The 13,746-nt window shown below is 39.7% G+C and overlaps 1 protein-coding gene across 3 annotated transcripts in view; it reads left to right on the forward strand.

Moving 5' to 3' along the window:
- The window catches only part of HCFC2 (host cell factor C2), a 29,876-nt gene extending 16,985 nt beyond the window's left edge, over nucleotides 1–12,891 (forward strand). For all 3 annotated transcript variants that reach the window (XM_081212136.1, XM_081212137.1, XM_081212138.1), the window contains exons 11-15: nucleotides 1,462–1,532; nucleotides 2,849–2,983; nucleotides 4,287–4,472; nucleotides 5,301–5,586; nucleotides 6,952–12,891. In XM_081212136.1, coding sequence (XP_081068262.1) covers nucleotides 1,462–1,532; nucleotides 2,849–2,983; nucleotides 4,287–4,472; nucleotides 5,301–5,586; nucleotides 6,952–6,977 — 704 coding nt within the window. In that variant the 3' untranslated portion in view covers nucleotides 6,978–12,891. The remainder of the gene's footprint in view (nucleotides 1–1,461; nucleotides 1,533–2,848; nucleotides 2,984–4,286; nucleotides 4,473–5,300; nucleotides 5,587–6,951) is intronic.
- The last annotated feature ends 855 nt before the right edge of the window (nucleotides 12,892–13,746 follow it).

The following is a 13,746-nucleotide window of genomic DNA, read 5'->3' on the forward strand; positions in this document are numbered from 1 at the left end:
GCTGCTCCTGGCTGCGTACTGGGCGGGAAGGGCGGGGAGGAACCGTGCCGCATTGCTGGTGGCCTTTCCCCTTCCCCGCTCTCTCCCTTCCTGGCCTTGGGGGAGAGGATGGGGGAATACAAGTGGGGGAGGCACCACTTCACTGCAGGAAATAAGCAGCTATCCTATCTTTAAAAGACATCTGAAGGCTGTTCCTGTTTAGGGAAGTTTTTAATATTTAATGCTTTTAACATTTGATTGGAAGCCGCCCAGAGTGGCTGGGGAAACTCAGCCAGATGGGGGCGGGGTATAAATAATAAATTTTTATTTATTTATTTATTCATTCATTCATTCATTCATTCACTCACTACGCTCCTGGTGCTGTTTGCCCCATGCTCCTGGCTGCATACCGTAAGGTCGTGAATATAAGCTGTGCTTTATCTTTTCACGGTCAAAATTCGGGGGGGAAATCCAGTTTATATTCAGGCCAATACTGTGAGATGCACTTGATGATCTAAGCAGGACAAGAACACATGCTCAGTTTAATAAATGAAGGTCAACTAAAGTTGAGTTGAGTGAAAATAGTCCTTATACAAGGGCAAATGCTCTTTTGGAGGATGCAGTTGGGTTTTCCATAGCTATGAGAAGTAAAATAGCCTGTCAGTTCAGGCAGTAAGAGACATTTCCACACACGGGAAGCAGGTTCAAAAACAAAAGTTTCTGTTTAAAGCTCTATACTTTTGCTAGATAATATGAGAAAATGTCAGTGATCTTGATAGGAACTGAGTTATTAAAATCTGGCTGAAATAAATGGCTTTGACATGGTATGAAGTAGAGCTTGCTTATCTTGTCTGTTCCTGAACAGCATCTTTTCTCCTGAGAACTGCTGCCAGAGCTATATTGCAAGTTCTTCTTGGTGTAATTTTAAAAACCAGCATTTTAAAAAAGGAGTGAGGCAGCCATTCACTCAGTAATATATATTAATTCCAAACCATCATACCTGATCCTTCCACTCTGCATAGTTATACACTCTCTATATAATTATATATACAGTGGTACCTCGGTTTAAGAACAGTCCTGTTTACGAACGATTCGGTTTACGAACTCTGCAAAACCAGAAGTAGTGTCCTGGCTTGAGAACTTTACCTCGGTCTAAGAAGAGAATCCAGACGGTGGAAGGGCACCGGCAGCGGGAGTCCTCATTAGGGAAAGCACGCCTCGGTTTAAGAACGGTTTCGGTTTAAGAATGGACTTCCGGAACAGATTAAATTTGTAAACCGAGGTACCACTGTAGTTGCTATTGATACCGGGTAGTTTTACTGTTTCCTAAATTGAAAGTCAGCATTAAGCTATGTGTGCATCACACAAAATAGGATTGAAGCTTTCTTTTTGAAATACATTTGAACAATAGCTGCTGAAAGCTTTATTTGCTGAAGTGTTTTTCCTGAATTAATAATAGTTCTTAATATCATTTTTTTCTAGTTAAAGAGATTGCTATTCCCCCAACAAGTGTTGCTTCTGTTAGTCCAAATGATTCAGCTATACAATTGCCTGTAAGTACATGAAATTTTAAAGTAAAGGATATTGCCAGTATCACACTGGTGTATTCCATTTGTTCACATAAGTTTTGTTACACCTAGACATCATGATTTTAAATATACAGCCCAACAGGATGCACACCACCATCCCTCCATGCCTGATTTAGGCCTCTGGAAGTGTCTTCTGCATAAACCCTACTGAAATGAAAAAGAGTTAAGCAACAGCAACAATTCTATTATTTACAAGGCAATTAAAACATAACATAAACAATAAAACCATATGAAAATCATTTTACAACCAATTCCAGCAATTACTGTAAGATATAGTCTTCAATAGGTGGTAGCATGTGCAGTCAAAAATAACAGCCAATATTGCAATGGAAAGGGGGAGCAGCTGGGTAAATTAGGAAGTTTTTCACTTGTGTTGCAAACATAGAAGGTACATGCTGTAGGAAGGCTGTTCCATATGGTAGGTGCTACCACTGTAAAGTCCCTCTTCTTTTAAAATATTGTGGTACCAGCAAGATTGTGGTACCAGCAAGTGCTGATCTCAGTGTGCAAGTAGCTCTACAAGGGAGATGGTGTTCCCTCGGGTAGCATGATCCCAAGTTGTTTAGGACTTAGAAACTAACAGTAGAACCTTAAACTTGGCTTGATAGTAAATGGGTTTGTTCAAGACAATGAATGGTGCTCCCTTGAACTGCAGTTTCTAAACCAGTCTTAAAGGGCAACCCCAGTTATAGTGTATTGCAGTAATCCATTCTCAAGGTTACCAGTACATGGATCACTGTAGCCGAGCTATCCCTGTCCACTAATGGGTGTAGTTGGCAAACTAGCTGAAGTTGGTTACAAGTGGTAAATATCAGCAAGGACATTCTCTTGTTTGTGAAGTAGCTTAACAAATGATGGCCTCCAATTTTGAAAAACATATGCAAGGAAATAGGATTTAAAAAAATGTTTATATTAGTCCAGCCAGCAGAACCCATGGAAGAGACCAAATGAGTATTTTTTTCTAGCCATCAAAATTGAAAGTCAGATGTGTTTTTAACTGAACACATGCTTTTATTCTAAAATCTCAAAAAAATATTTTGCATAACTCTTGGTCATTTCAGTGTCTTTCTAGAAACACTGCCCTCTGTGAGAATGCTGTCAGTAAAGCTGTAGCTGAACAAGGCAATTATGGAGTCAAGTCTTGCCCTGTAGGTCTGGAGAAATCCTGCTTTAGGCAACTCGTGTAGCAGAAGAACAACTTCTAGAGAGAAGGGGGCAGATGCAATTTCTTGTTGTGCAGACCATCCATACTCTAATGAAACTTGTTCTCCAAACCACAGAAAACTTCACCACCAAAGCAGAATGCAAGAAAAAAAGAACGAAGGTGGTATGATGTTGGCATTTTTCAAAGCAACAGTGCTCTAGTGAACCAGTTCTATTTGTTGCAGGAAGAAAAGGCCATAATTTCCAGCAAGGTAACTGTTAATTTCTTTACCTACGTATTCTAACATATTCTAACATGACTTTCTCCCCTGTTTGAACATTTTTATTATTTTTCTTAGTGTCTAGTATTCATTCATTTTGTTGGGAATTCCATGCCACCTTTTGTTGCAGATATGTGGATTGTTACATGTCACATGTCTGTTTACATTCCAGCACAGATTGCTGGCATGATTTATGTATAATAAATGTGTAGTTTAGTATTGTATCCACACCTCAAGCCTCATCTGTTGCGTAGTTTACACCTGCTGCTAATGTGTGCTCAAGTATGCACTGCAGCTTGAGTCACAGACGCATGTCGGAGCAGAGGTCGATGGATCTCCGGAGCAGCAAGGCTGAGAGGGGAGACGCTCCAGCTGGGGCCAAGCCAGCTGGCTTTTCACCCCCCGGCTCCAACACATTTATGTCTTTGTTTAATCTGCTTTTTGAGAACCATGCTCTACAAAGCAGCATGTAAGATACGTAAAATAAAAACGCAAACCTCAATATAATATAGAGTAAAATGTTGATTTCATAGGAATTTCAAAATCTGTTTCAATAGGCAGACTGAATATCCATTGGGTATCTAGTTGGATCACTTTAGAGTCCCACACTCAATAAACTATCAGCCTAGATTTTGTATAGTTCAGTGTTTTTTTTATTTCATATCTATTGCCCTGTGGCTTTTGCATTATTGCTGTTTTATTCTCGCAATTGTTACCTGTTTTCAAGTCCCATCCTCCTGCCCCCTAAGTTACTTTAAGATCCCCAAAACCTAGGATCTCCTAGAAAGATTTTTCTGCAAGCACAGCCAAAGTTAAGCCCATTAGAATCCCACTTACCACAATGGGAAAGGTTTAAATATATGTCAGTTGCTTCATTATTATTACTATTTTTAATATATTTTTTATTAAAGATTTCTTGGTTTACAAAAGTCTGTGCAATGTCTCTTTTTTCAAGTTACATTTTCTACAGGCCAGTTTCATTTGTTGACACATTAGTGTTACATTAGGAAGAAACGGGGGAAAGATGTGGAGGGGGCCATGGTGGGTGGCGGTGGGGTCAGTTGCTTCATTGACATCAGTGGGCTTTGAACGCATTCAGGTTTGCCTGAACTGTGCTCCTTACACCTTTAATATTGCTAATGACTTCTTGTACAAGGAAGCTGAACCTAGCAGGCATTCAGGATTCACCATCTGCAAAGGAATAGCATGCTAGTTTCTTTAGATTATTTTAAGAAATATGGATCAAATTAATGTTTAATTTATATGTCTTTGTATGCTTTTTTTTAAAACTTAGGTAGATAATGCAGATATTCCAAACAACAGTTTACTTAAGAAACAGGATCTTGCTCCTGGCACTTTATACAGGTTCAGGGTTGCGGCAATTAACGGCTGTGGCGTAGGGCCATTCAGTAAAGTCAGCGAATTTAAGACCTGTATCCCAGGATTTCCTGGAGCACCTTCCATTGTCAAAATTAGCAAGGTAAGAAATGATAGTCATGCGGATTTGTGTGTTTGTTCCATGCAAAGCTAAAGAGGCCACTCTTAGACCTCACAATTCTTGGTAAAAGTCAGTGATGGCAATATAAGGTACACTGAGCAAAGTAAGCAGACTTGAAATTGAAATAAGCAAAAGTCAGGGGAGGAAATCAGAATGCATAAAATCTTAATCCAGTTTAGCATTGTGGCTGTCAGCATGAGCTGTGAGCAAGGAGTCTTCATTTCAATTTCAGGTCAGGCATATTAACTCGTTGGTTGGCCTTAGGCAAGATGCTGTGTCTCTGCCTCAGCCCCGTATCTGTATTGTGTAATATATTATTACATTTTTTTCAAACTTAGTGCCCTTCAGATCTTTTGGACTACTGTTCCCTATCAGCCCCAGCCAGCTTAGCCATACTGGCTAGTGCTGATGGGAGTTGTAGTATAAAACATCTGGAGAGCACCAGGTTAAAGAAAAGAAGCTTGTATTATAATATAGCTCTACCATTGAGGATTACTAGAGAATTACTCAGGAAAATATATATGGAGCACTTTTTTGTGCATTACAAACACTAATTGCCCATTCTCCTAGGTTGGGGCAGTGGTAATTGCCTATCCAGGGTCTGAGTGCAGAATTGAAGCATGTGCTCTGTGTTTCCCTCATTTCACATACCTGAAATGAAAGGAAACAGCCCTGTTCACAAATGGCTGGGTACCCTAAAATCTCTCTTCTCCCAAATTAAATCTGAAATATAAATCTTATTCTGTATTGATTACCTAATTAAACTTTATATGCTACACAATGTGAAATTAATTTCCCGTTTCCCCTCAGAGTGCAGATTGTATTCACCTTTCATGGGAACCTCCAGTTTCGCCTTCAGGAAATATCTTGGAATATTCTGCCTACTTGGCTATAAGAACCACCCAGCTGAATGAAAATCCTCATCAGCTTATGTTCATGAAAATCTATTGTGGCCTTAAGACCTCATGTACAGTGACTGCTGCCCAACTTGCAAATGCCCACGTTGATCACACATCCAAACCTGCCATAGTTTTTAGGATTTCAGCCAAGAATGAAAGGGGATATGGACCGGCCACGCAAGTTCGATGGCTCCAAGGTAAAGGGGATGATTTATTCAGACACCCTGACGTTTCTCTATAATATGTACAGGTTGTTTGTTTGTGGGAACTTGTTCTTTAGTAATACATTTGTATAATTGTCAAGTCAAAATTATCTACTGGCATATATTTTATGTTTGGAAATCATGAGACACTTCGTCCAAATTATTAGCTCAACATAGGCTGTTGTGGGCTGCGCAATATGGGTTGTGGGTTGCATCAGCGTTTCATTGGGCAGATGTGCAAAACTGAAGGGCCAAAAGCCACTTCTCTGACTTTACGCAGCCAACTCCCATCTCTTTGTAGGAACATCTGTTTATCAATGGTTCTGGTCGCCTTTCTTAAATTGGGTGTCTTGGCACTGGAAGAGATGCAGCCAATAGCTGCCAAAAGGATCAGAGTGTTGGAACACCACCTCTATGAGGAAGGACTAAAGAGTTGGAAGCTTTTTAGTTGAGAGAAAAGATCTCTATGGGGGGACATGATAAAAGATACATACAATCATGCATGGTGCAAAGATATACTGCAGAAAAACATAGAGATTGCTTAGAGATGAGGATCTGGGGTTGTGGGAGAAAAGGAGGAAGCGGGTAACAATGCAATTGAAAGAAAGCACTGGGCTAAATATGTATAAAAATGTTTACCCACAGTTAACAGCAGTGTGGCCTTCAATAAAAATAATAAAAGTCCCATGGAATGATTTGAGGTGTGTACCCCTGACAGAGGTGACAGGGACGCGGGTGGCACTGTGGGTAAAACCTCAGCGCCTAGGACTTGCCGATCGCATGGTCGGCAGTTCGAATCCCAGCGGTGGGGTGCGCTCCCGTCGTTCGGTCCCAGCGCCTGCCAACCTAGCAGTTCGAAAGCACCTCCGAGTGCAAGTAGATAAATAGGGACCGCTTACCAGCGAGAAGGTAAACGGCGTTCCGTGTGCTGCGCTTGCTCGCCCGATGCAGCTTGTCACACTGGCCACGTGACCCGGAAGTGTCTGCGGACAGCGCTGGCTCCTGGCCTATAGAGTGAGATGAGCGCACAACCCTAGAGTCTGGCAAGACTGGCCCGTACGGGCAGGGGTACCTTTACCTTTACCCCTGACAGAGAGAAATAAACGTGGGGTGTCACTGTACCATTGCACGTAACGCTTTGGCCCCTAGAAGACTTTCACAGGGCTAGGAGATGGAAAATGAATCTCCTGTTCATGGGGCTTCACTGTTTGTTATGATTGCAAGCTGGCATTTGCAGGGTAGTAAATCCAGACTTTAAGTTCAAGTACTCTTGATATTAAGTGGTTTATCTGTATTGGATTGAACATGACTGTTCCGGATGCTGGAAATCTAAAGCAACTTTTTCCTCTTCCTTTGCAGAAACGAAAACATCAAGTTCAAAGTAGAAATGGCACATTGTGCTGCAAGTTGTGAAATAGCTGTTAGCTCTCATGGCGTTTTGTAAATCCGTCAGATATTTCTTTTGATATTGTCTTAACTTCACAGCATCAACGTTGTACAGTCTTGCAGAACTGCACCTGCAGTGGCTGCATTTTTCATACCACTTTATCTAGTAAGGTCACTTTAGAGTCCCACGCTGATAACTCAGAGGATTACATATGCATCTAGATTTTTGGAGAGTCTTCCTTCCAATAGCTCCCAACACATAGATCCCCAGTTGCATTAACTTTCAACAGATATAGAAGGGCTGTAGCTCAGTTGCAGAGCATTTGCTTGCATAAAAAAGGACTCAAGTGCAGTTTGGCATCTCTAGAGAGAACTGGAAAAGACTCCTCTCTGGAGAGCCCTGTCAGTCAGTGTAGACATTATTGAGTTAGATAGACTAATGGTCAGACTCAGTATAAAGCAGCTTCCTGTGTTCGTAGATGTAGATGCTCAGTTTTATTTTAAAAATTTGCAGAATTTTAAAATCTAGTTTGTGATTTGGCACAAGAACCATTTTCAAAGAGAAGCCCATCTGAAAGAATAACACACAAACTTGTGTTGAATTCCCTTTGAACTGTTTTTAAGGCAAACCTACGGTGCTTCCAGGTGGGGAATTACTACCGTAAATGGGCAGATAACACAAACGCATTATTGGCAATGGATTTTTGTAATTCATTGGATTTTCCTTGAAAAGGGGGAAATCAAAGTTTAAAGGGGGGGGAGAGATATGGGCAAGCACTTGGATGCCTACAACATTGTGTGGACACTGCAAACAACAACTTGCATGCATGAGAATCCCACAATAAACACCTGTCTGGAAGCATAACCCTCAGAGAAGCTTAACATACAGTTTGGGGGTTTATTTGGGGAGCAGCTGAAAGAAATGTTTCCCCAAACTGGTTATTTGCACATCCTTGTGGATTGGAGTCCATAGAACTATTACAGAACATGTTGTTCAAAGATGGCAGTAAATATATCACATTAGAGATGCTGAAAGTAAAGTATTTGGTTTGCAAACGTAACAGCAATTGCCTAATGCTGATAGATTGAATCAAAATTTACCATTTAAGCTTTTTCAGATGAATGTGAATTGTCTCCCTTTTTCCCCTATACCACTTTAGTAACACGGGGGTTGTTGCAAATACACTGCTTTCTTTCACGACCTTTGTATAGGCACCATACCAGACACGACTTGCCCATACCAGAAAATTAAAAAAGCATAGGAAGGTTTTATGTATTTAAATAAAATAAATATCCGTAAGTCTGGCAGGGTATGCTGAAATTCTCCGTAATTTGTGGAGAATGAGTGGAGTGAGTTTGTCAGTTTGAAAATCAAGCATGCATTTCCTTCTTCCCATGTATTCAAATTTGCTGGTGGGAACGACAACGAGTGCTATTTTTCTAGAAAAAGAGGTGCCAGAATTCACCATGAACACCTCCCTTGTTCTCTTATAATGGTAGTGGCACCCATTGGAGAGGTGCTGGAACTGAGTTCTGGTGAGTTCCAGGTGAAAAAAAGCCCTCTTATGGGAGAAGTCTCTGAAGAGCTCAGCATTGGTCTCTGCGCTGAGGCAGCAGATCTTGTGCTCTGTTCCCTTGGCATTCTTCCGTCCAAGCAAGAATTAAAAGAATATCTTTGCCTAAGCTGATGGCTAGCTGAGGGATGAGTGGACATCTTTCTCAAGGATGGGCTGCTTTCAGCTGCCATTTCAGGCTGGACCTGTTACGCCCACTTCAATGCCTTTTAAGTCTCTGTATTACATGGCTTGTACTTTACAACAGAGACATGGTGAAAAGATGCCAGAGGGCAAAGGCAAGTCTTCCAAAAACTGACCAATTGGTTAGACAAAGCGACATCACATAATCAAGTCAGCCCTGAAGACTCTCAAGCAAATACAAAAGAGATATAGGTGATCATAAATGAGCAGGAGTTTCTCACTCCCCATCTTGATCTTCATGCAGATCTGTTCTCCTTTGGCTAATATTCCATATTCATCATGTTATCTTAGTGCTAGGCAAGTTATTTCAGTTTACAGTAACTTAAAATGTATAGAATATTTTAATATATTCATTTTTGTAAAGATTTTTCTAGTGTTTGTAAACACATTCTAATCTTGGAAACTATCCCCTAATGATATGCAAATTGCTCAACTGGTCAAATCTGTTATGAAAAACAAACTTAGTGTAAATGCACTACTCTTAGTTTCTCGTGGGCATGGGAACGTTAAATCTGTAGATATTTTGAATGTTTACAAGAGTCTTTACATGTTAAAGTCCTCCATGATGTATGCTTCATTTTTAAAAAAAAGAAAGAAAAGAAAACTGTATGCTTTGTTGTGGCATATTCATGCTATTTTGCACTAATAAGAATTTAACTTTGTAACATTTTTGTGTTGTTTCCAGAAAATTTCTGTAGTGGTCTAAAGTTAAAGCAAATTTGCACATATTTGCATGCTTCTGTGGCGTACATTTTTCTTTTCCCATTAATTTTCTCAATGGCTTGTTTTTGCTTTAGTTTTTATATCCTAATAGTGTTGTTTAATATACTTTTACCTTGATCATCTTATCACTAATGTGCCAGCCGCTTCAGGCTCCTTCACTTTTTTCCTACAAGGGAGTAGAGAAAAAACAGCATGTGCACTGCAAAAAAAGACACCAGGACAATGTTCATCTATGGCAGAGTACATGGCTATGCATATTCACCCTACACCTTTGTAGCAAAAATGTTGTGCGTGAAGCGATCCTTAATAGGAATGTTAATCTGTTCCTAAACACACAAGTGTACTAAATAGAGGCAGTTGGATGCCGTTTTATAAATAAATAGTTATTTACCAAATTATAGAGTAAAATAGCTGAAATATGCCTGTATGCTCAGTCAGCCTTCACCAGCCTGGTGCCTCCACAGCTGTGCGGCGTCTGATGGGAGTTGTAGTCCAAAACATTTGGAAGTCACCAAGTTGTCAAAGGTTGCACTAGGTGAATATAGCGTAAGGCACAATCCAACAGGGACATGGCTTTGTGAACAGCTGTGCTATTTACATTCATTTGGATGGGCCCTGTGCAGGTTCCTATGGATTGCATCCTTTGGCATTTAAATAAGATTATTTTGTTTTGAAACCTGGCTAAATGCAAATGTGCAATAAAGTGAAAATTTTGCACTTCCATTTTTTTTTCCTATCAATGCCTAATAAATTAAAGAGGGGAAATACTCGATCTACAAGATCAGTTTTGAAGTGTATAGGGTAATGCTAGTGGTTTGCAATCATTCCTTGTTCACTCTAACAGGACTTCTTTGAGGAAGGCTGCTAGTAGTCGATTTTGAAATGGGGAAACTGAAGGTGAGAGAATGTGACTTGCCCAAAGTCCGTGCAAAACCCAACTCATCTAGCTTCATCCCCAGCAGCGACTAACACGGTAAGGAAAAGAGACTTGGTCAAATGACCACCAAGAGATTCAGTACATTAGAACTTGTGGCCTTTCCTTTAACAGTAGAATACTATCTTCACAGTAGATATGTTGGCACAGTGTACGTACTGCAGCACAATCGATAGTGCCATGAAAGACCAATGGCAAACATTTCTTAAGTGTTCTTGAATCGATAAAAAATTAAGTAGCACTTTCTGTTGGCTACTCCCTAAAGAAGGGGGTGGGGTTTACATCAATTAAGTTGTGTCTATGATAATGAGAGATGTCAATTGATTAATATAAGGCTTGGTGTATTTTATATATCAAGCTAAACATGCCAGGCCACTCTTATAACTGCACACCCAGTTAAATGGGTTATACATCGAGTTCATCAATAGAACTTAACATGTTCAGTTTTTATGTTGGAAAGGTATCAGTCATGGAACTTTATAATACTGTGTCAGTTTTGTTTTCCTAAGGTGTGCAGGGTGAAATGAATGAACATTTCATTCAAGTTACACAACCTTTCTAAAATTATCCCCACTTCAGAAAAAATATGTGAAGCTGCCGTAAGATTCTGAATATCCTTGGAAATTAAAATTATACAAGCTACACAATGAGTACAGAATATCTTGGGACCTAAGATAAGACTTAGGTTGTTCTTAACTAGTGCTGTGAAATCTAAACTTCAGGAAACATTTAAGGTCAGAGGGTTATATCCAACAGTCGTTGCGCTTGTGGAGCAAATTCCACTCGTGCAGCGGGACATTTCCTCCCCTCTCCCCGTGTACCCCTGAATCTGCTCTTGGGTTTCCTTCAGGGCCCCAGAACAGATTTGAGAGGTGCAGGGTCACAGGGATGGGAGAATTTCCATTGCGTGAGTGGATGTTCTTCCACAGCTGGAGTGACTTCATTGAATTCAACCCAGTCTTCAAAGCTAAAGGAAGGCCTTCATAGTAAAATAAATGCTATTGCCAGAACCTTAGTTCTTCCCTGAATTGTCATAGACAAGCAATGTGCTTCCCTCCTCCTTGGTCACCACACACTACTTCAAACTCTGGATTGGATCTAGAGCTGCCATAGGATTGTAAAGAAACTTTTCATATTAAAGGGGGGGATCTAAGCAATTGTGTATTTTTTTTATTAAAAAAAAACTTTTTTAAGGGAGGCAAGCTGTGGCAGAATGTGAGAAATCTTGTGTGGCTACTTAGCTACGAATAACTTTTGATTGTAGATACATTACTTAACAATATGATCTGTTGAGTATATCTGTGAGTATTTTTGCACTTTGAGTTCATGTTTCTGCACTTGTTTTTAAGGGTATGTCATGACTACCAAAGGTAAATTTGTGGCAGTGTTAATCCAGACATGATTTTCAGTGTAAGTGTGCTTATGCCAATAGGTTCTTATATAATTTATCATACGTCTACAGTCTTCCCCTGTATACATGAGATTAGTAACATGCTTATCGGTTTTCTGTAGCTATCCCCCACCCCAATTGTATAACTATTTTTGTGGCCTGTTCCTGTCAATAGCACTTAAAATGTATAAATCCCACTTTAAATTTTATATTTGAGGCCTATTCTGTGTAGCGTAAATATCTAATCAGTATATTTGGATATCTGACCCATTAGAATTTCACTGAAAATATAAAATCAGGCTGTTTGAGAAACTGGTGGATGCTCTTTTTGTTTGCATTTGTTAAAATGTATGTGCAACATCTTGTATAAATCTGAATCCATCTTATAGCAACTTCAAGGAATAATGGACTTTGTATGAAAATTATAAGTAGAAACATCCATGCTATTTATGACATACTACATCCATTTAACTTAAGATGTTTTGTGACAATGAATATATAGCTATGTGAACAAGTAACTGGCCAGATTTGCATGATTATATCTTGACTTAATAAGCCACAATATGAAAAACACTTTTGGTTGCACTTGTAAGCCCTTTGGATTTTGGGTAGTCAGAATCGGAAGCCTCTTATTAACCATAGTTCCCTATTTTGTCTGAACTAGGAAACTATGGTAACCAACTTCAGGAGAAGTCAGAATATTAAACCACTACTTGAAGTTGGTTTATTATTCTCACTTGTTCCAAAAGAGGCAACGATCATTTCCCAGTGTGGAAACAACGGGGAAACTGTGGTTGAATAGAGGCTTCCTGGTTGGAAAGTGCTGTCAAAAGGTTATCTTTGTTTCTTGAGGCAAGATACATTTACATGAATGCGGCCATTATTATGTATGATTTATAGCAATATTTGACCATAGTTTCGAAGTAGAGCACATCAGCAAGCCATAAACTTTAACAAAAATGGTGTCAGTTAACTGGAATGTTGAGGATATGGTTAAAGCCAGCTAGTTACTGTCTTATGGCTGAAATAGTCTCTACAAAGAAATCCAGTATTTTGTACAACAAAAGTAGCATTGTTCTTTGTAATAATAAAGTGATTTGTCCTAATAATCATGTTTACTGGTACACTTTTTAAAAAGTGGTTTTCTGGAGTTAAGAACCAAAAGCTCAGGGGACCACTACTGAAAAGGCTGCCTCTTGAGCTGATGCCACTCCAAATCTGTGAAGGGGGTACACAAAAGGGCTCATGACTGCAGGGTCTGGGTTCATAACATGATTAGGTGGCGCCTTAATATATTTCTCATCTTCCATATTAGAACTCAGTGTAGCATATTGGGACTGCCAGACCCATTTAGTGTTACTGTATTGTGATTGGCGTAGCATGTGCCTTCTGGACTCCAAGACAGTGAAATTCTACTGAATGGTCACTGTGCAAGTATTTCACAGGTGGGGATAGAAATTACTATACTACATCACTTTTACATGTCCCTTCAGTATAGTATTATCCCCTCCAGTGTCCTGCTACAAATAAGCACTAACAAAACAGCAACACTGATAGTAGTGGTGTGTAATGTAAACTGTTTTGAGGTTTTTTACAATCAAGTGGTGTATAAATTTTATGAAATAAGTAATACAGTGGTACCTCGGGTTAAGTACTTAATTCGGTCTATAAGTCAATTTTTAACCTGAGACTGTTCTTAACCTGAAGCACCACTTTAGCTAATGGGGCCTCCTGCTGCTGCCGCGCCGCCGCACAATTTCTGTTCTCATCCTGAAGCAAAGTTCTTAACCTGAGGTAATATTTTGGGTTAGCGGAGTCTGTAACCTAAGCGTATGTAACCCGAGGTACCACTGTACTCAACTGCACAATTAATAAGCCAGTTGCAATCCATTGATAATTAGATTGGGCAGATGTTTTATAAACATTTAGTTAATTTGTTTCCTTGCTGCATTATTCTCTTTTCA

Source organism: Podarcis bocagei (assembly GCF_964188305.1).
Source record: "Podarcis bocagei genome assembly, chromosome: 10".
In the NCBI taxonomy this organism is placed as follows: Eukaryota; Metazoa; Chordata; class Lepidosauria; order Squamata; family Lacertidae; genus Podarcis; species Podarcis bocagei.